At 42.7% G+C, this 21,273-nt stretch overlaps 1 protein-coding gene across 4 annotated transcripts in view; it reads left to right on the top strand.

The window, feature by feature from the left end:
• Positions 1-21,273, top strand: part of ACIN1 (apoptotic chromatin condensation inducer 1) — a 947,610-nt gene that overhangs the window by 718,588 nt on the left and 207,749 nt on the right. For 3 of the 4 annotated variants that reach the window (XM_086923671.1, XM_086923670.1, XM_086923673.1), the window contains 2 exons: positions 11,668-11,815; positions 20,136-20,178. In XM_086923671.1, the coding sequence (XP_086779797.1) occupies positions 11,668-11,815; positions 20,136-20,178 (191 nt within the window). Of the gene's footprint in view, positions 1-11,667; positions 11,816-14,349; positions 15,637-20,135; positions 20,179-21,273 lie in introns of those variants that run through there. The other variant, XM_086923672.1, reaches the window with a different exon arrangement.

Raw genomic sequence — 21,273 nt, 5'->3', positions numbered from 1 at the left:
CTCTCTGTGTTTATGGTATTTATTTTTTTGACATTTCCGTCTGTATTTTCCATATTTATTTTGTGCTAAAGTTATCTGCATTTATCCAGATTTATTTTGCGTTTTGTGAATAACTGAAGTTGAAATTAATATATTTCCACATTTATTTAACTGATAAATGTACATTCAAGCTTGAGCACCTGCCAAGTTTCACTGAAATGAAAACCTACAAATGATAAATCAATACATTAATATGAAAACATTAACATTTTATTATTAAGGCTGTGCACATATACTACTGTTTACACCTCTTTACAAAATTTCATTTATTTTTTTAATCCCTTACCTGTCAATCTGCACTACTGCTTGGCAGTCATGTTTGACAGCATTTAGAATCACTTAAAAAAGAATCCCATTTCTGTTTTTATCCACATATAAAAACAAATACAGCCTGGAAAAGAAGTGGTTTTCTGTCTATTTATCTGTAAAAATCAGGAAAACAGAGCCCTAATTATAATGCTCTTGACCCATAAACTGATTTCAAATTGTGTGATTCTGGGCAAGTATTTTAATTCACTGAGACACCATTTTCTTCTTTATCACATATGAGAGCACCTTCAAATACACAAGTTCAGCACGTCGGCTGTACAGAAAACTCTTGTTTGGTTTAATAGACTAACCAAGCTCCATATAGAATACAAATTTAGCCCCTTATATGAGGAAATATAAATTTTTGGTCAAGTTATGTTCCCTAACGTGTACCCCACCGTCTCCATGTACGAGTTTAAAGTGCATGTAACTTCCCTCCTGTGCCAGTTATCAAGACGCAAATACATTTGCGTCTAACGTTAACATGTCCTCTCTCAGACCCGCCATGAACGGGTTCAATATTCAGTTCCTAAGTATGCTATGCCAACGTCTTTTTGTGGTATACTTTACACGTTTTTCAGCTCTGGCGAAGCAGGCCCCGAATTCTGCCATCGAGCCTTTTCCTGTCTCCTGACTCCGAACGCCTCAGCCTGGGCTGTCTCTGTACCCGTGACCTCTGCCTTACACCCTGCGCGGCTCACCGCGCTTAGCTCAGCCTACTGCCTACCAAGACTGTATTCAACCTTCGAATTATCTGTTCCGCTCCTCGAAAATACATTCCTGCCTACTAGTTTAAGTAAACATTCCCCCAGCTGCAGAGCAAAGGGCTCGGCTTCACTGTCTCCGTGCAAGTAATTAGCCTCTGTTACCCTGGAAGGCCCATGCCCCACGCTCCTCATGCAGACACTTAGGCGCTTATACACGCACTCACAGTCAGTATAGAATAGCTTCTGCCCCAGAGACCTTTTCCGTCCAGATAATATGGTTCCTAAACATCAGATATCAGATATGATAATGGTACAAGTTGATCTGACATGCCAGACTTCTGTCTCTTTCCGTTAGTGTAAATGTCAAGTCCCCTGCACCCTCCAGCTTCACGTCATGCACACGTCATGCAGCTGCGCGCGCATCCAGGCCTCAGATTTCTGCTGACATTGCAAGATTCTGCTTTTGTTGCCACCCACTTATGACACTTACATGTGACGTTTCTAGCACACACCTCTATGTTCACGCCTTCTAATTACGTATCACTACCACGTGTGTGTCTTATCTTGTCTCTCTCAGCTGTTACGCCTACTGTATTGGTTCCTATAATACGATTTAAGTATAAAAGCTATGTATTGTCAATAAAATATTGCTCTATCCCTTCCTGCACCCCTGTGGTGGCAGGAATATGATATCCGGTTCAAGAACCATTCCTTTTTAAGGAATAAAACTCCTAAGAACTCTAACACCACGGACTCTGTCTCTTTCTTTCCGATTGAGTTATTATTGATTAAGTACTTACCTGCATAGAAATTAGGACGGTAAATCAAATATTTACCACATATAGGATAGACCTGACCGCTGACTTGCCTCAGTTCATTAACCGCATAGTCATCAGTATGGGGACAGGAATGTTTCTCAACTCGCGTTTAAAAACTAATTTTTAATAAATACATAAAGCATAAAGTAGCAGCACATTCTCATTTGCAATCAGCAGATTTTACATTAAAATGTCCACGGAATTTCCCACTGACGTGGTTTTAAAACTATATAGTGTTCAATGTCTGGAAATAGAGTTTCTGCAAATGTCATTTGCACATCACCAAGTAAAGTGTTCTGATTTGTTTTGTACCTATGTGAATCTGTGTTTACATCTCACTTCTGAATTGCAAAAAAAGTTATTTCATAATTCCTGATGTATTTTAAAATAATTGTACTATTAATTTTACAAGCTGTTTAAATGTTAGAAAACAAACTGACATTTTACAGCCCTTTGTTTCACAATTATTTTCAGATAACTCACTTGACAAAAAGCACCAACTATAATAAGAGAAAGAAAAGTAAAAAACATTTTCAAGCAACAGATAAGCAACACTTAGTAAATAGACAAACTTACATTGGACCTCGGTCCTTGAACAGACAGCAAATGTGTCGAAACAAAAACAAAATTTAATGGTGTCTTTATTGCTCATCAACTTTCTGAATGACCAGCACACCTGTTCCTTCCAGTTTAAGTTAAATCACCAGCACAGACGAGTAAATGCTAAAAATAACATGTCTGATAAAATTAAATCGAATAACATTGCGAGTGGATTTTTCGTGGCCTGGCATGTTAATGAAGTATGCTTTTTAAGTCTTGCTGAGCCAGCGCATGCGCTGCGAGACATTTAGTGTGGCTCCAGAAAATGCTACCACATGCTTTTGCTTGTGGCGGCCTAGAGCTTGCGGTTACGCGCAGAAGCGTGCGCGCCTCGCTCCGCCTCTCCGATGCTCGTTATGCCTCTCCTTCTTCCTCTTTTCTTAGGGTTTTAACGCAATGAGGCTCGAATACTTCTGAAGGTGGCAGGGGGCAACATGTGTGAGCATGGTTGCTTTTGTGGACGGACGGAGAAGGAAAAGGACTCTGTCTCTTCCTTACTGCCCAGAGAATACACGGACAATGTCCTTTTCTTTTCTGTGCTGGCAGCTGCCCCCTCCTATTATTCCCTCGCTTTCTTTCTTGCTCCTCACTTACTGAAAACCATGGCTTGAAGAAACCAATCACAACCTCTTTCCTCCTTTCATTTAGTTGCTTCCCTGTGAAATGGATCCAAAATAGAAAAACTCTTGCGGGAAATGCCCTTTTTCTGAAATTTTTCTATTCGAAAGTGCAGCCTCTGGATGGAGAGAAATAAAAGGTTCTAAATATGAAAAATGAATATATAACTAAATAAAGCAAGACAGAGTGGTTGCAAAGTGGCCAGATTGGTTTTATTCACATCCAAGCACATCAGCCTCACTTTACAGACTTAGCAGTGAAGCGCTACTTTTATTTATTAGTCTTTCTTTGAACAGCATTGTTGTCCCCAAGTGGTGAAGTGCACCATTCCTGGATGTATTGCAATACCTGGTTGATGGGTGGATTGGAAAACAAAATGTGTACCTCTCTGTTTATGGATGTGGCCTTTTTAAACCATACTGTTTACATGTACTAAGGATATAAACAATGGACATTGAACCGGTTCTCTTCAGGGCCCTGTAGTCATGTCCTTAAGTTTTCAGCTAAAACCACTTGCTGATTTCTGAATAGTGAGTGAGAGATCGTTAAGGTAACCATGTTGTTTCTGCTTACATTTCAAGTGCTTTACTTAATATTGCACTCCCCATGAGTGTTTTGCTTTTACTTTTTTTTCAGGCAGCATATTACTCTTATTACTCTTATCAAATGCATAATTTGAATTAAGTCGCATCCTGGTGTTTAAAGCTGGGCACAATTGTGTTGTAGCTGAAGGCAGTGTGAGTTTTTCTCAGTGGGGCAGTATGGTGTTCAGTGGGGGAGAGAATGTGGCACTATGGCCAGAGCTGTCGAATTTGGAGCCGGGTTCAGCGTCCATGACCAGTCCCCCTGACCACTCTCCTGAGGGAGCACATTCCCATGCTAGACCGTAGAAGCCCAGGTGTCTTAGCACCAGCAGGTGGACCTTTGCAGTGGCAAGTGTGGGTTAACCATGAAGGCCTGTCCACCACAATCCATACTGAAGTTCACCTCCAGCCTTGCGGGCAGGCCTACGTAGTAGCATACCCTAGAGCATCAGTGATCCACAGGACTCGACCGTTCGCATTTGCGAGTTAGATTAATTCAGGACAGGCTATTTTTAGGTCCTACTCGCTCTTTCTGGCGAGTAGGAAGATAAACTGACATTTGAACTCTGCCTTTTAAAGCAGAGGCAATGTGACAAAATAGCAAGACTTAAAGTTAAAGGCATTTTTATTGCTCACAAAGTAAATGAGCAAAAAAAATGCTTTAAAATCTTAACTTGTCACATTTGCTCAGCTTTCAGAGTCAGAGGTCAAGTGCATTTCACTTAGGTCGAGGAGATTTTGTAGGTTACTAGAGTGGATTTTTTTGATTTTTCGAGCCCTGATCCAGTCACTGGGACTCTGTCTCTGGGGTCACATGAACCTTGAGCAGGTTAGGGCGGTGCAAAAGGTGTGACCGCACTGGGTACCTTGCTGCCTTCTTCCTGGCCTCCAGCAACTTTCAGCAACAATAAAAATGTCATGATAACTTTGGTGATTAATGTTCTTCCTAGAGATATCGGAATTTTGTCTAGTGGAAGGGTTGACTCCTGGAAAGGTGGCACAGAGGGTTAATGTGCCTGCTGCAAAGAACATGTACCATGCAGATCACAACGTGCAATCCTAACAGAACAGTGAGGTATTAAACTATACTGTCCACTAGTATGGTTGTCATGTGGCTTATACACCTTGTAGTCCTTTGTCTTATGTAACACTTCCTATACAGTGATTTACACACGTATAAATGATTGTCTCTGTGTAGTGTCAAAGGCGAAGGTGATCTTTGGGGGCACCAACAAATATTGTTTCACAGAGCGAAACCAGCACTAAATGTAAATGTAAATGTATTTGAGCTTATATAGCGCACAGCTACCCACAAAGGGTTTCCCGGCGCTTGCTTAGGGAACCCGTCCTGGTATTCCCCTGTGAGATAACCCCGGCAGGGTATCCACAAGGTAAAAGCCAGGCATCCCGCCGCGAGGGGCCGTTGTGGAGATTAAGCAAGCTATTGCCCAGAGTCGCAGAGTGTGAACCCGTGAGTCGAGAAGGCACCAGAGCGAGAATTATCGAGTCTGTGGAATTTTTGAGCCCAAGACCTGCCGAGGCGGGGAATTGAACCCTGGTCCAGGGCCGATCTCAGCTTCCGGGTCTGCCGCCTCTAACCCCTGACCCACACTTCTCCACTAAGCCGGCCCTGCCATCAAGGCCAGTCTGCCTCACCCAGTGGTTCCTCCATTGGCCTTGTTTCAGCAGTAGTAGCTGCAACTCACCAAGGATCGGCAATGTAGGATTTGCACACACACCAAAAAGTTTGCAAACTTCACACACTCTGCTTCATGCACAAGCACTTTTAACATATGCTACCTGCTCTGGAGCCACTGGAATTATTCAGCAATGGGGGGTAAAATGGTGCTGTACTGTTGACTAAATTATGCTACAAAAAAAGCTGCAGTCCAATGCAGTATATTTTCTTATTTAGACATTTTTACAGATGTTAAGTCTCTTCAAATTTGCCTCATTCGTATCAGTATAACATACAAATGCAGTAGTGAAAAAGGTGATCAGTCAACCTTTGCAAAGGGTCGTCCACTTTGCAGCAACTCAAGTCACTTTTTTTAGCTACAAAATGATGAGTTAAAACTGCAAGATTATGCAGTGGATGATGTATTATGTGACCAATATGGCAGAGCCATAATTATATAGAAAACATTTGCGAACTAGGATATTTATCCATTCATGTTTGAACTGTTCTCACGGAAGAAGGGAGGAGAAGTGCTAATGAGAGAAACTACATGGCTTGGAGACATATGGCTTGTGATTCCACTCTTAAGTGTATTTGGGACATTGTGTGATTGGAAATATATTCCACTTTTTGACTGTATTTAAATGCCAATTACTCCTATTAAACCATAAATAATAAAGTGTATCCATTGGTTGAATTAAATGATACAAACTGTAACTGGTCGGTGAGATGCCAAACAAATACAAAAAATTGGGATGTTTGGCACATCTTGGCCACACCTGACTCCTCCCACTGATCCAATCCTTGGGTTATCCCCACCGTTGGAGTATACGCCCACAGTTCCTACTCCCCACCCCCCTCCCCCACTTCGACCACTGTGTACAATCATGGACTTGAAACAGTGCAGCAAAGAGACTCTTCATCACCCTAGGATTACGCTCTCTTGCACGCATTCCATCTCTCGTTTTCCCCTCTCTCTCTCCCTTCCTTCACTGCCTCTGTCCCTCACTCTAGTCCTCTCCTCTTTCTCATGTTCTCATCCTTTCTTTATCTCGCACTTTCACTCTCCATCTCTGTATCCTCTCCCCATGTCTCTTTTTTGCTCACTGTGGCAGTCTGTCTAAAGCACACACGCTAGTCTTCCTCCGTTTCTGTTTTCTCCGCCCACCCCAAAACTCTTGCCTTTTCTTCCCTATCAAGTACTGTTTGAACGACGCAAGAAAAATTTGATATCTTTATTTAAGGTGTTAAGACTATTGTAAGATTTACATCCAGAAAGTCAGATTGGAAATATTTTTACTTTAAGGACAATAAAACTTTTCGCATCAGTTTCTGGCAGCCTGCTGTGAATAGTGTAGGCAACTTGTCCCCAAATGGAGCTAATCACCCAGGACAACGACCCATTTTCCTTACAAACTTGCCACAGACAGTGTCAAAGCTCTCCCTGCAATGCCCCTTGGCCGGTCTTTATGTTCTGCTCACTTGGTAAAAAGACAACGAACATTGGAACAGCTAAACATGTCAAGGCTGACTCAGGAACTGCGGGGCATGTGTTTCCTAAGGACAACTATCCGGCTTCTCAGGAGAGGAGCAGTAACTCATTTGCCTGGCCAGTTTTGCATGATTTTCTTGTTTGATTGGCACTTCTTCGTGCCGCCTGTTGGGTACTGCTTTGAGACAATTTCTTAAGATTCGGTATCTGGGGAAAAAGTATCCCCTGTGTCCGATAACCCTTTTTATGGTGCATAATCTATCTTCTGCAGATTCTTCACCCCTCCCCCTTCTCTCCTTTTGAGGTTGGGCCAGTACTAGAAAGTTTCCATTGTCGGTTCGGGTTGATACTTACATGTCTAGTTTCCCCCCCCCTCCTTAGGCTTCGGTTGGCCGCCAGGAAAAACAAGCATTGGCATAGCCAATAGATCTTGCCTTTTGGACCTTATAATTGTTTAGTCATGCAACAGTTGATGTTGATGCACCAAGGATATTGTGCTACATAACTAAATACTTATAAGGTCCCAAAAGCGGGACCTATTGGCTATGCCAATGCTTGTTTAGTTTGGAAAAGACTTAATAAAATGTCTACACTTTTGTTGCAAGATGTTTAACAAGCATTTGCAATGCAATCAGTCTCGCCTTTGGGACCTTATATGTATTTAGGTATGGAACACAGTAGCCTGGTTGCTGAGGAAAAGTAAGCAGCAAACTGCATGACACACCTGGTATGGGAACACATGGAGAGAAATATTGCCTTCCAGCAGGAAATGATCTAGCCCAAAGCTCTGTTTTTAATATAAAATCAGGACCTTTGGTGGTTTTATCACCGAAAGTACAAGACTTCAAAACAATATTGTCTACGGGTGCTTGTGGAAGACCATTTGTATGGACTTGGAATCTAGAAAATGCAAACGTGATTATGGTATTTTACGGACCTCTGCTAGTCGTCTTCCATCAAGAAAGTTAAATGGAGGCAATTGTTTGAAAAATTAAAAGCAAGTCTCTCAGCAGAAAGCAATTCTGGTATTTTACTGACCTCTACTGGTCGTTTTCTATCAAAACCACTAAATAGAGGCAGTTGAGTAGAAAAAAAAAAGTCCCCAAGTGGAAGCAGATGAGTCCTGGGGCTGATCTTCAGAACCCACAAAGTACATGCACATACAAGTATATACTAAACTATATACAAGAGGTCTCGAATGCTCAAACTAAACATGAGTGGTAAAGTTAGAGGTGCAGGACACCCTAGTTACTGTCTTTCTTTAACTTAACTTAACCTTTAAATAAATACTTGCTGGTTTATTTAATCTCTCTTTGATGTTAGTTCTTAGCCTAGTAGACCGAAGCTTAGTGCTGCTGTTGACTAGGGGGGCAAACGTAAATGTCGGGAGGGCCGTATGCGGCTCCCTGGCCGTACTTTGAATGCCAGTGACCTAAAGCTTGTCTTTACCCTTCTGCCATTGGGGAATGTCATTCCCCCGGGAGTAAATATCTTACTAGAAATGTCCAGTCCACATATGAGATCTATGTCCGGCATTGACTGGTGAGGGACGCCGTTGCAGGGAACTTGCAGACAAATTTAAAGAGGTGATAGATGCCAGTAGGTGACTGCACTAAGCAAGGACAGGTGAAAAGACTTGGCTTGCCACTGTAACCCGTATTACTCCCACCGCTGATGGTTCTCTACAGCCCGGCGATTGTAGTGTGTTGTGGGTTTTCTTGGGAAACATTGGTCCCTCTGTGTCAAGAATTAACTATGAAAACAGTCATAGAATTGAAATTTGATATAATGTATTGGTATCCAAAATTATAATTACACTTCCATTGACACTCATAGTTATGGGTAGTAAGGCAAATGTGACAGTCTCCTCAGGCAAACAAGACCGATATATTGGACTTAAAAGTGTACTATTTATGTCACAAACTAATAAAGAACCATAATATGAGGGTTGGAGTCTCAATTTGTTTAGCCCAAGAATCAATGCTGGGCGAACGGGGTGCTGAAGTAGCCAACAACCAGCCGCGTCAGAGATGGGCACCGATAGCAGGCATCAAGAGTGGGTGCCCACAAAAGATCTTAGCAATGTCCTCTTTCCCCTGTGGATACCAGATACAAAATGGATCCTAGTCTGTGGCCACATACATCTCACACTAACTTTGCACCTCCATACATGACACCGAAGACCTGACGGGTGTAGTTTTCAAAGAAAAACAAGCATATACTAGACCGTTATTAACATCTTAAAATGATCCACCAATAATGCGATAATAGATGACCAGTCCATAAAAACATTAAAACAATACACGATAATTAAAATACATAAAACTTTCTAAAATGCCTTATAATTTGCACCAAGAACTATTATAGCAGCATTTACCAAAAGTGACTTATGTTAACAGTTGGAATTACAAATACACATTTTTTGCTGTTTTTCATTTACAAGCGGTAATAAAGTGCAATGTGCGCGCCTATATTAAATTATACTCATAGTCCCTTAAGCTATCTTAACACATTGCCTCCAATGAATCTTAAATTGTTTCTTAGTTGAAGTTAAAAACATTTATAGAGCGCGCTAACACCAGGCGGTTTCATGGTGCTGTAACTAGACTTAGAGAGGGAGGGTGAGATTAGAGGAAAAAAATAGGGCAATTATTGTGGAGGGAAAGCTAAGGAAAAAAGGTGAGTTTTAAGGGCTTTACGAAAGTCCGTATAGCTAGGCAAAGACCGGATGGAGAAAGGGAGGGCGTTCCAGAAGGTAGGGGCAAGAATGGAAAAGAGAAGGCCACCATGTTTTTTTCTCTTAAAACGAGAGACCACCAAAAGAGCTTTGGTGGAAGAACGAAGGCATCTGTTGGGAAGATAGGGACGGATTTTTGAATTGACAAACCCAGGAGCAGTGCCTGCAAGGGCCATGAAGGTAAGGCAGCCCAGCTTGAAAGGGGAACGCTGAGAGATGGGGAGCTAGTGGAGGGATTTAAGGAGAGGGGTGACACGATGATATTTGGGAAGCTTGTATATCTGGTTCTGAATGAGCTGAAGGCGCCGGAGCTCGTACGCCGGGATCCCTACATAAAGTCCATTGCTATAGTCCAGGCGAGAGACGATCATGGCCACGACAATGAGCTTGAGGGCCTCAGCAGAAAAAAAGCGGGACATTTTTCGAATGATGAGTAGGGATAAAAAGCAGGGCGAGACCACGGTGCTGATCTGATGGCGCAATGTCAGGTCTTGGCTGACTAGGATACCCAGGGTTTTTGCTTTAGTGGAAGGGGGGGGGGTAGGACCAAGGGGAGCAGGCCAGAAAGCAGGGGACCATGGGCTGGGGAGGCTAGTGTAGTCCTCTTAAGCTCAGTGGCCCATTGGCTACTGACCTTGAGACCTCTAAAACACCTCCTAAATAGTGTTTAGAGGCAGCCCTGAACCCAGAAGACAGATTCCCGCAACCTATGAAGAAGGATGAAAGAAGACGCCCAGCAGAGGAGACTGCAGAGAACTGACTTGGCTCCAACCCTACCGGCTTGTCTGCAGTTTCCAGAGATCTTGCGCCAAAAAGTTGCTTTGTCCTGCAGCCAGTGACCTCCAGAACCCTTGGGAACCGATTACCTCATTTTTCTCCATAGGATTACATTGACTGTTAAAAGCTTTTCAGAAGAAGACCGATACGTGTTAAGGGTGTTTGTATGGAAACACAAACTGTGGTTTTGTAAAAACTGTTTTACTTACCTTTTGTCTAGGAAATGTCCCAGTGTGATATCTAGGCATATCACACTGAGCAGAAACAGTAATCCAAAAAGTACGATAAAATTAATCAAAAATAATGTCATTTGTATTTTAAATATTTTACAAGCCTGTTACTAGTCTTTCTCATCCAGCTTGCTTGTTGATCATTCTGTCTGGAAAAGTACTATTCTAGTTTCCTGTACCAAGTCCTGCTTGGTTGGTTCTAAAAATAAAATACAACCGAAAGAAATATTTTTAATTTTAACAATTGGTCTGTGTTCAGTCTTTGAGTGTGATTTCATTTCTTTCCTGAGTTTGTACAATAAATACTTAACACTACTCTCTGATAAAGCCTTACTGCTCGCCCACACTACCACAAATAGAGTAAGGTATTATCTACCTTTGGGGATCTGCTGGACTCTGTGCACGCTATACCTTACCTTAGTATAGTATTTACAGAGCCAGCTTCCTACACCAGCAAAGGGGCATTTCTGCTCCTGCAGCTAGGCCTACACATGTAGTATAATGCACCCTGCTTTAGGGCTGTAAGGTCTGCTGTAGGGGTGACTTAACTGCATACAGTGTCTGCAGGTGTGGCACACAAGTGCCATGTTGTGTTTTCACTTTTGTTTGCACTAAAAAACGCACTCTGCAATGCCAGTCTGCATGGGTTTGGTGAGGATCCACTCGGTTGGCACAATGCATGCTGCATCCAATAGGGGACCCTCTGTAGTACCTCGTGCCCTAGGCACCAGGGGTACCATTTACTAGGGACTTACAGAGGGTGCTAAAGGTATCTGGCACTGGGGACCTGGCCAGCAGGAACCCAGTGCACTTTGAGTCTAAATTGCATGGAATACCTGTGGGGGTGACCATGTCAAAAGGGACACTTTCCTATACACAAGATGATCTCGCAAAAATGGCTGGATCCCACGAATGCCTGCACATTAGTGGTATTAATTTAAAAACCTAACCTCAAATGGATATTTTCGTTTAGAAAAGTGCATTACTGTGGTATGAACTTTATTGGGTATAGAATATTTAAATAGAAATGCCTTTTTTTTGTGCATATATTCAAGCGGTCTGCCTCCTTCTTTTGTAGTGAGAAGGAAACGGCCCAGGACACAGCCGAAGGCAGGGCGGAGACAGATGGGGAAGAAGCGGCTGTACTCGCAGCCATTGACACAACTCCTGGCAGTGAGGAAGCCTTGGAGAACAGCTGCCGTTCAGATGACGAGGAGAAGAAAGAGGTAAGAGCGCAAGCGGCGGCGGCCCCTGCCAGGGGCACCAAGGCCATATCCAGAGTGGGTCAAGCGAAAGCCTGCCCCCTTCATTCCTCCCCACCCTACCAACACCATTCCTTGCCTGCTGGTGAGTTAATTCTGCCTCCCACCCCACCCTATTCTGTGTGAGAGATGTAGTTTGAATGTTTTATGTATTGTTAGTATGAACGTTGATGGGGACAGTACGTGGATGATAGCAACTGCAGGCTTTTCGGAGAGGCATCCCACAGTTAGAAAGTGTCAATAACATTTGCCTCGAGATTAGGGCAGTTATAGTACCATGCACTACAGTAGACTGTTCCCTTCAGAGGACTTTTGTTGCCTTTTTATTCTGAACTAATAGGGAGGGAAGACGCTACTACTCCCCAAAGGTCGCACTACAAATGACAGGGTAGTTGCTCCTAGTATTTCCATCTCGCTTGACGTCCCTGGGCCATATATTGCACTCCCCTCATTGACACAATCATCAGTTAATGATGTATTCAATCTCCGTTATTGTATTATATTTGGGGCAAAGATAGTCCTAAAAACCTGATCTTCAAAACTGTGTTCTGGGCCACACTCCTCTACTGTGCCCCAGTGAGTGTGGATAGCCAATGCCCTACCCCTCTGTTCCTTGCTTAGTATAACTGCTCTCGCCCTCATCATAGTCTACTTGCTTATTAAAACTGGTAAACATTTTTAAATTTCAAGCTCAGCAGCATCTTTTTTGCCATCTCCAGCCTGTCCCTACCGTCTTAACCAGCCTCTGCACTGATTCCCTGCTTCTCTCCCATCATGCAGTGCTGGTATGGACTGAATTCTTTAGCAATGGTGGTTTTACACAGTAGTTAAACAGAGGGTGGTTGACTACCACATTGTGTCTCTCTTCTGAGGTTTGCATGGATGTGTTTGATCTATGGGAGGTTGTGCAGTAAACGTGAGTCTGGAATACAGTAGAAATTCTTCCCAGCACTTTCATTCCCAACCACCTCTGTCCCCTCCAGAAGTAGTAGTGGAAGGGTTTGCTGAGTTGGAGAGAGACGAGCGTTGGTTGATGGCAAACCTGGTGAGTGATTGAGAAGTACGTTGGATATGGATCGATTAGAGTAGCAAGTTCGCTTTATCCTGCAGGCATATTGTGGCCTTTTTAACGCTGCCGATTCTTTCAAAGAATGGAGCCTTTTTCCCCTCACTCATGGTATCATTGCTATCTACCAGTGGGGCGTGGGCCAATTGATCTTTCCATGGTCTGTTTTGCCCCATCTTGTTGTGAACAGTATTTGAAGGATTTCACAAACTGGGACTAAGCACAGAAACGGATTCGCGAAATCGGTGTTATCAAGTCCTGCTTTTGTTCACTCATTTTAGGAGCATAGCTTGCCTTTCCAACAGGATTCACTGAGAGCGTGAATTTTTGTGTGCCTGATGAGCACTTTTTATCGGACGTCTGCTGATTGCTTAGACAGTGTTTCTGCTGATAGCAAAAGAGGCAGGTGTCCGATTGTGCCCATATGCCGGTGGTTAAGTTGTGGTTTATTCTTACTGCTTTTTGGACATCGGTAACTACGGCCTTTCACATGAACATTCACGATCGCTCATATACTACTGCCAATAGTGCAAGTTATTTATTTATTTATTTTTTTTATTAACATTTTCACCTTTAATTTAAGTGGCCTTTGGCCTTGTCTCTAGTTAATGGGATGTGTACATTCATTGTAAAAGTGCGCATTCTGCTTCTTTTGACTGCAATGTTCTGGGCATGGGCATTTTGCTGCTGCCTAAAATTCTCAGACAGTCTGACGTATTGAGGAAGCAGTCTCTGCATACCCTTCAAGTCCCAAGTGCCCATGATCGTCCTGCTCTGTGATGCCAGCAAATTTTCTCTTAGCATCCTTGTCATTAGGTTAATGGTTTTGTTATGGGCCGAAGTAGCCTGTGGTTAGTAAATACCTCCTTTATGGTACAGTCTTACTGTAGAGGGAGAGCTGGTTTGAGACCTCCTTGATGGAACGAAGATTTATGATTGATGGTTAAACTGGGTGATTTTTTGCTTCGAGAAATACTAATTTTGAAATACTTTACATAGTGTTTGACCTGCTGTGCAGCTGAGGGCATGAGGCCCAAAGCACAAAAACGTAGACTGCAGGTAGTTGCAGACACATTTATCTGACTGTTAGTTGAGTTATGTAGAGTTTTTGCAAGAAGTCACGTTGCTTGTTTTTTACTCAACCAACACAGTACCTTACTGGTTCATTGGTGTTTTAATTTTGGTAATAGCATATTAAAACTGTTCTAAGCCACATTATACAAAAGGCCACAATAAGTTTGCAGGACTAGGCTTGGGATTGTGAACCAGAAGACTTGTGACTATGCAGAGCTTTGCCTGTATTATCTTTTATTCCAGGAGTGGTGTGATTTGTTGTGTTGTGCGTGCACATCCTTATATCCCTCCCTTTCTCATAACCCCAAATCCACCTTGTCCCCAAGCAATGTGTGTGTAATATTCCTCCTGTTGTTAGAGGTCCGTAAAACATCCCAGCACCACGGATTGCCAGCCGCCTTGACTCGTCCAAGCTGCCCAATCAGAGCCAAGTTTACTGCAAAGGTCCGAGGGTGGTCTTGACGGCCTTAAATTTATACTCAGAGGAAAAAAGTAAATCGTGAGCAAGAGAATGCTGGCCTGGCACATGAACTCTCAAAATCAAGAAAGTGCCTCGTCCTTCCAGCGCCACCATCAATGAGATTGCGCTAATTTCACAATTAAAAACAGAAGGTACTTTCAAACAAAACTTGAAGTCAAATGAGACTGTCCAGACAGGCAAAGGCTGTTGCATGTCGCATTGTTATGAAAGACTTTGATCCTGACTCGGAGAAATAATGCACTGTGAAACATAGTGTGGGGCACGTTCATGGGAAGCAAGATACGAACCAAAATAAAAATCAGACAATTGGCGAATTTGTTAAAGATCTGCTGCCTGCCCTGGTCCATGGAGCACACCTTGGGTCACAGGCTCTTTCAAGATGAACTTTTCCTTTAATCCTGCTCTGACCCTCTTCTCAGAATGTATTTGATCAAAGTAGCTTTTTTCCTTTTGACTTCTCAGTCTGTGGCTTTTCAACATTTACTGCAGTTTTATTTCACATGCTCTCTGCGAAACCTGTGAATCCTGATTCATCGTGGTTGGCATCTCTTCTGCATTCATAAAGACAGTTTGAATAAGGCTTGTGAACGTCATTTGGACATTAAATCAGTGCTCTATAGTTACACGCTGTTCAGTAGGCAGTCCACCAAGACCAACCAGCTCTGTTAATCTCAAGTTTGTGTGCTCGTCTCATCGAACATGAATGGGAGACTGCAACATCCTCTGCCGTTTGCTGATGTTTCTCAATGCAATTACATGAAGTAAAACAAAATTAGGCTTCTGTTTGTGACTTTGGAGTTTACAGTGGTGACTGTCTAGATCTACGTTTTGCTCTGTGGGTCAGAACAGGTTAACCTCTGTGATGGTATTAGTCCTGCAAGAACAGTAAAAAAAATTTCAAGATAGCTGCGGAAACACAAACTAGATAAGTCTTTTTGATGGGAAATCACCAGTCTTGGCCTATTAAAATGTCACTTGTCATCCAAGAAAAACCATTTCATGAACCTGAAAGAAAATGTATCACAACTACTAGGGCAGCTGCTGTTGAAGTCACTGCTGCCTATCTGGTCCTGGTTTTTCCATCCTACGCAGGTTCTGGACTTGATCCTTCAATAAAGCCATCTTGGGCAAAGAAAATTGAAAGCAAGAACTATTCCCACCCCTCCCCCCATCAGTGCACATGCACACCCAACCACCGCTGACGTGAGCATGTGACCCTTGACGAATATTGTCGCCAAAAAAGTATTAGGAAAAAAGATCGTCCAAAAGCGCACATCTCCACCTAGCAGTGAGGGCTCTTTCTGATTGGACCAGCTGGTTGCCTAGATACAGCACACACGCTGAGGTGTGAGTGGGGGAAATGCCAGCCTTTGACCTTTGAAGATCAGGTGTGAGACAGGGTACCTTGGAACCTTTGTCATGTTTTCTTGTACTTTTTAAACCTTATTTCATTTTTTTTCTGTTTAAGAGAGTTTAATTTGCGCACACAGACAATTAAGTGGAATATCATGGAGTATATAAGCAGTATTAATTGCAAGTGTGTTTAGCTGTTGGTTCCTGTGTTCCTTCAGTGAGTAGTCGAGTCGAATTTTGGAGCATCCAACTGGTGCCTGCTAAAGCCTTTTACTGTATTTTTTTTTCTCCCTCTCGATTGTTTTTTAAGTACACAATATAGGCCTTTACAAATCGGTTTTTCATTGACTTTTTTATAAAGAACACAAAATAAGCATTTAAAAAATCTTTTACAGCCAGGTAATCTTTGTTTCATTGGAGTACTCAGTTGTGTGGTAAAAGCCTAATCCCTTGTTGATTTACATTTTTTTAAAGCTATGCCAATGGGCAAAAAATGTATTGTCCTAGTTTTTAAGTGTTTTTGCTCCATTGGTACTTTAAAAGCCAAGTCATCGCAGTGCCAATGTAGCTCTACAGGACATGTCCCGAGAATGTTCAGGCTGAATAGAGCCTGACCTCAACGGCTCACTGGAGGAACATTTTAGGCATGGAAAGATTAAAAATGTTTCTTTATAAGGGGCCAGCAAAATAATGCATTACTGAAATTAGTTTATTCTGTTACTAGAGAGTACATGACATTCAGTAGCCAAAAATGTGCATGATGAAGCTGTGATTGCATGAGGAATTTCTGGAGGCTCACAGATGATGGGAGTGAAGAAGAAAGAACAACATTGAGATGGCTTGTACACTGCACCATAATGCATTGACCCCTCACCCCCATGTTAAAGTCAAACTTGTGACTAATGAATGTTTACACAGGCGATAAGGGGTCCTGCACACATGAATCTCAGGACTTTAGATGGAGGGTGAAAACTATTTAAAGATGCCAGACAATTCCAATACTCCTTGGCAACAGCAGTACAATTTTGAGGTGTTTTATGCTAGAACAAGAACATCAAGGATCGTTTAACCTTCAGACGTTGTGATTCCTTCAGATTAAGGAACTTCAGTGTGTCTCGAACACAGTAAAGAGCCTGCAAACCAGTGAGAAGATGGAGGCAGGCACTTTCAAAAGCTGCAACGGCATAACTACTTTCTTCTGGAAGCATTTCACCACGGTCTTGACCTGCCTCCACAATAGTTGGAGTAATCACACCAGAGAACGTCATGACCTCACACAAATACCCCAAATAAAGTACAGTCTAACTATAGCTGCGAAAAAGTCTTCAACAACTTCGAAGTGTCATCTTTTCAAGTGGCTTAACATAATCTTGAAGCATCTTGATAGGGCCAGAACGTTGTACTGTACTAATCATGGCTCTTTTGCTTTCATTGTGCAAGAACTTTGAATTACGATAGGTGTAGCAGTGGACTCTTCATACTTCAAGCTCTACTTTGGGTGCTGTCATTGCAAGTTGGTTGATGAACTCCAGGTGCTGTCGTATGCCAGAAGCTCAGGATGTCAACATCTTGGTCGCCCTGTTTGCTCCAGAAAATCCCATGCTTTCACTTGCTTTTTGTGTACATTTTATGGATAGTTGAGAACTCATTCAGGCATAATGTAAGAATGTTTTTTTTTAATGGCTTAATGTTACCCAGCAAAGATAAATGTGTTCAAGTAGAAATAGGGGTGAAAGCAGTAGTTTTGAAGTAGGACTGAAAGGTATACGGTAGGCAGGAATATCAGCATTTTGGAGATGGGAAAATTAGTGCACTGCATTATGGGCCATATACTTCAGTTTGGGGTCAAATGGAAGAACTGTAGAGCTTTTGGAGCATTGCTGTACACTGCTGAAAACATGTCGGATATAATGCACTTTATTGTAAAAGATTACATAGAATTATCTTATTGTGGGCACTGATATGTGTATGGGTTCTATCTCAGAGGTGGTAAATTAGTAACCATGCTGTGTCTAGCAGTATTGGTAATACAATTCTGTACTGAGTTTTGGAATGCAATAGCGACCAGTGCCTACTGACCTTTTTGGAGGAAGTCCTTCCACACTGCATATTTCCCATCAACCGTGCAGACCAGATCCTCTTGCATGCTATACAACACAGCGTCCTGCTTTAACCCCATCGATGCTGGTGACAAAGCAAGCTCGTCATGGGCGTTACCTGCGCTGCGCGCATGACGAGCTGGCTTTCACGTAACCCTCGATTTTCAAATTTCAGCGCGCAGCGGGAAAACCCGCTAGCGCGCATGCGGTTAACCAGTGTATGGGTCACACTTCATAGCCAACTACCATCAGCAATCACCTCATTTTACACAACACTAATAGCCTCTGTCAACAACCTGCGATGAAATTATAAACACCATTTTAGTTGACTTTTTGTAAGAAAATGCTTCTAACAGGAATAGTCATGTGGTAAAAAGAGAATCGAACAACCCTTCATCTAAACTATTAGCCCAAAATCCTTCTGAAGCACTCAAATATTTCCTTGGTGAGGCACGAACAACCACAGAATAGGCAGATGTAGGCAGACCTCCATATTAATAAGAACACCCCATATATAAAGAAGCCATATGATAGAATCTTTGGTACATCTGATGGACAACAGTCTGCCAATGCCTAAGGTTTATGGGCAAGTAGTAATTGAAATGTTCAACCTTTTTAAAGCTGAACACAAAGGCTGTTTAGAAAACTGCAGAGAAAGGCCTAGGGATGAGGATACAATTGTTACCAGCAGACGCCTTTGCTGTGTTAAGAAAAGGCTGAGAGGTCTTATTCTGTAACTTACATTTGGCAAGTCAAAATAATCCTTGTCAAAAGCAGCACTCATGTTTATTGAATAAGAAAATCACGCTGAGCTGCATTCTATGCTGTATCTTTGTGCTTCACCAACCTACCAACTCCACCTCCCTCTGCACTTCACCGCTAACCAGCAAATCATCCCACCTGCACTACACCACAAATATGTGATTCTTCTACGCTTCATATCCAACCTAGAGAATACCGCATTTCAGGCTACACCATTAAGCATGGACCACCAATTCACACACTGCACTGTTCACGTTCAGCGGCGTATAGAACACCACATCTCACTACATCCCTCCATTTTCCTTTATAGACCTGTGCCGCATCACATCAGACATACAGACCAAATCCTGCTGTGCTGTTTCTGCTAACATGTAGAGCACTTGAATCCGCAAATCCAGCCTATAAAATTAATCTCGCAGTTCTATAAATTGGCATCTCATCCCAAATGCCTCTGTTTGCTGCCACAAATGAGCCAACTCTAGACTTCGGTAGAAATTGAAAATATTTGCCCCCTTTCAAGATGTTAATGCTCTGACGTGAGGACTGCTATTTTTTAATTGTAATTTCAACTTTTTTTTATGGCTCTCCCGTTTGCTGTATTCTGTGCTGTTGGCCATCCTCTCTCAATCTCTGAAAGGATTGTATGAAAAGTTTCACATTACATTGCGTGGAATCTCTTCTACTCCTCCAAACATTATCTATGGCTTTCTTCAGTTTTCTTCTCACTTTTTGTTTTGTTTCTAAAAGACAATCAATCTCTGACCTGCTATTTAACACCTCTTTGTAGCTTTACTGAATTTATGAGGAGTAAAATTAACTATGTATGTTGATGGCACACCACTCGTCTTCATTTTAAAGAAAGAAGCTGCTGTTGTGTCAGCAAACACCAGCCAATGTTTCAGAGCAGTCCTGTGTTGGATGTCGCCTAATATTCTGAAGTTCAACCCAATCAAAATTAAGGTCTTCCTAACACAATGTAATCCTAATATTGGAATACCTGTGTTCACTTCTAATTTCATCAGTCTGGTTCTGTATCATCTAGTGTAGAAAATGGAAAATTGTTCTACCAGGGCTTCCTCGCTTTTTCCATTCAATTTAATTCTCATACAAAATGTAGATTTATGTTTTGCCTGCACAAGTTCAGCTTACTGTTTCTGCTCTCCGTTCTCTCATCTGGAACTCTGCCAGAAGCCTTGACAGTTTTCTTTCACACTGTGCCATTGACGCCATTTCTGGGCCCACTTTCCCTAGCTGGGTTATCGGGAGAAGTAACCGTCCCGCAGAATAAAGAATGTCATTACAATGATAGACCGTATTCTTTTGATTTGCCATTTTCCTGTTTCCATTTTGTTAACGTTTGTTTGTTTGCCACTTCATGGTTATTAATGTCTCTCCCCTCTCTGCGGGGTCTTCCTTTTTATTGTTTTTCCCACCCCTTCTCTCCTCTAGACTGCTGCCCCGAAGGTTTTCAACCGGAAAATTTCTGTTGTGTGTAAGTATATCCAAGTTGGCCCTGACCCTACTAAGAGGTGCAGCGATGTCTTTCGACAATGGCCCAAAGGCGTCTGTCTGGCGTGCAAGATAGTGTGCTGGGGTGAGAGTGGCAAACGTAATCAAAACCTAAATCTTGATTCTCCATCGTGGAATGTTTATGGTTGACCCACTTGGAATATCTATTAGCCTGCATCTTTTTGGCTAACCTATTAAGAATAATGTTCCTATTGTATAAAAAAATAGAAAACCATGATCTCCTATGCTCTGGAGAACTTGGGAGTGACCCTGATAGGCTGACTTTGTGCTTCATATTTTGTTTTGTGGGGGGCAGACCTCCCCTCATAGACCAATGCATGTCTTTGTACCAACGTTGAAACAGTGAATACAGGGCCCTTACCCTATTCGGCCTCGCTATGGTATGCTTTTCCACCACCATGACTTGTTAGCAGAATGGTCATTGATATCTTGTAGTCTCCTCTCCACATCTAAATAATATACAATGGTTCCTCCCTGGAGGGCAACCAGAGGGGTGAAACCTGGGAGAGGCACTTTATAACCTTCACCCAATATGCATTTTTGAGGAACTGGGGTGTATAATATGGTGTAGTTGTGCAATGTATCTTTACCGTTCTTACCAACCCCTTTCGGACTCTTCGGCTTAGTTTGTCAAACCTTCAGCCCAACCCTGGGTAGCTGTGACTCTTAGCAGCAAGGCTTACACAAAGAAACAATTGTAAAGCATTTAAACAGAATCAATCAATAGAATTTGTATAGCGCAATACTCACCCGTTAGGGTCTCAAGGCACTCGATGGGGGGAGGGGGGGGTCGCTACTGCTCGAACAGCCAGGTCTTGAGTTGTTTCCTGAAGGAGAGATGGTCCCGGGTCAGCCGTAGGTGAGTGGGGAGGGAGTTCCATGTCTTGCTGCCAGGTAGGAGAAGGATCTTCCTCTGGTGGATTTGCGGATTCGTGGGACGGAGGCGAGGGCGAGGCTGGCGGAACTGAGCTGGCGGGTGGGTGTGTAGAATGTGAGTCAGCTGTTGAGGTACTTCGGGCCCGTGTCGTGGAGAGCCTTGTGTGCGTTAGTGAGGAGT

This window comes from Lissotriton vulgaris, chromosome 5 (assembly GCF_964263255.1).
Source record: "Lissotriton vulgaris chromosome 5, aLisVul1.2, whole genome shotgun sequence".
NCBI lineage: Eukaryota > Metazoa > Chordata > Amphibia > Caudata > Salamandridae > Lissotriton > Lissotriton vulgaris.
The sequence above is the reverse complement of the archived record's forward strand: the minus strand, read 5'-3'. Positions and strand labels throughout refer to the sequence as shown.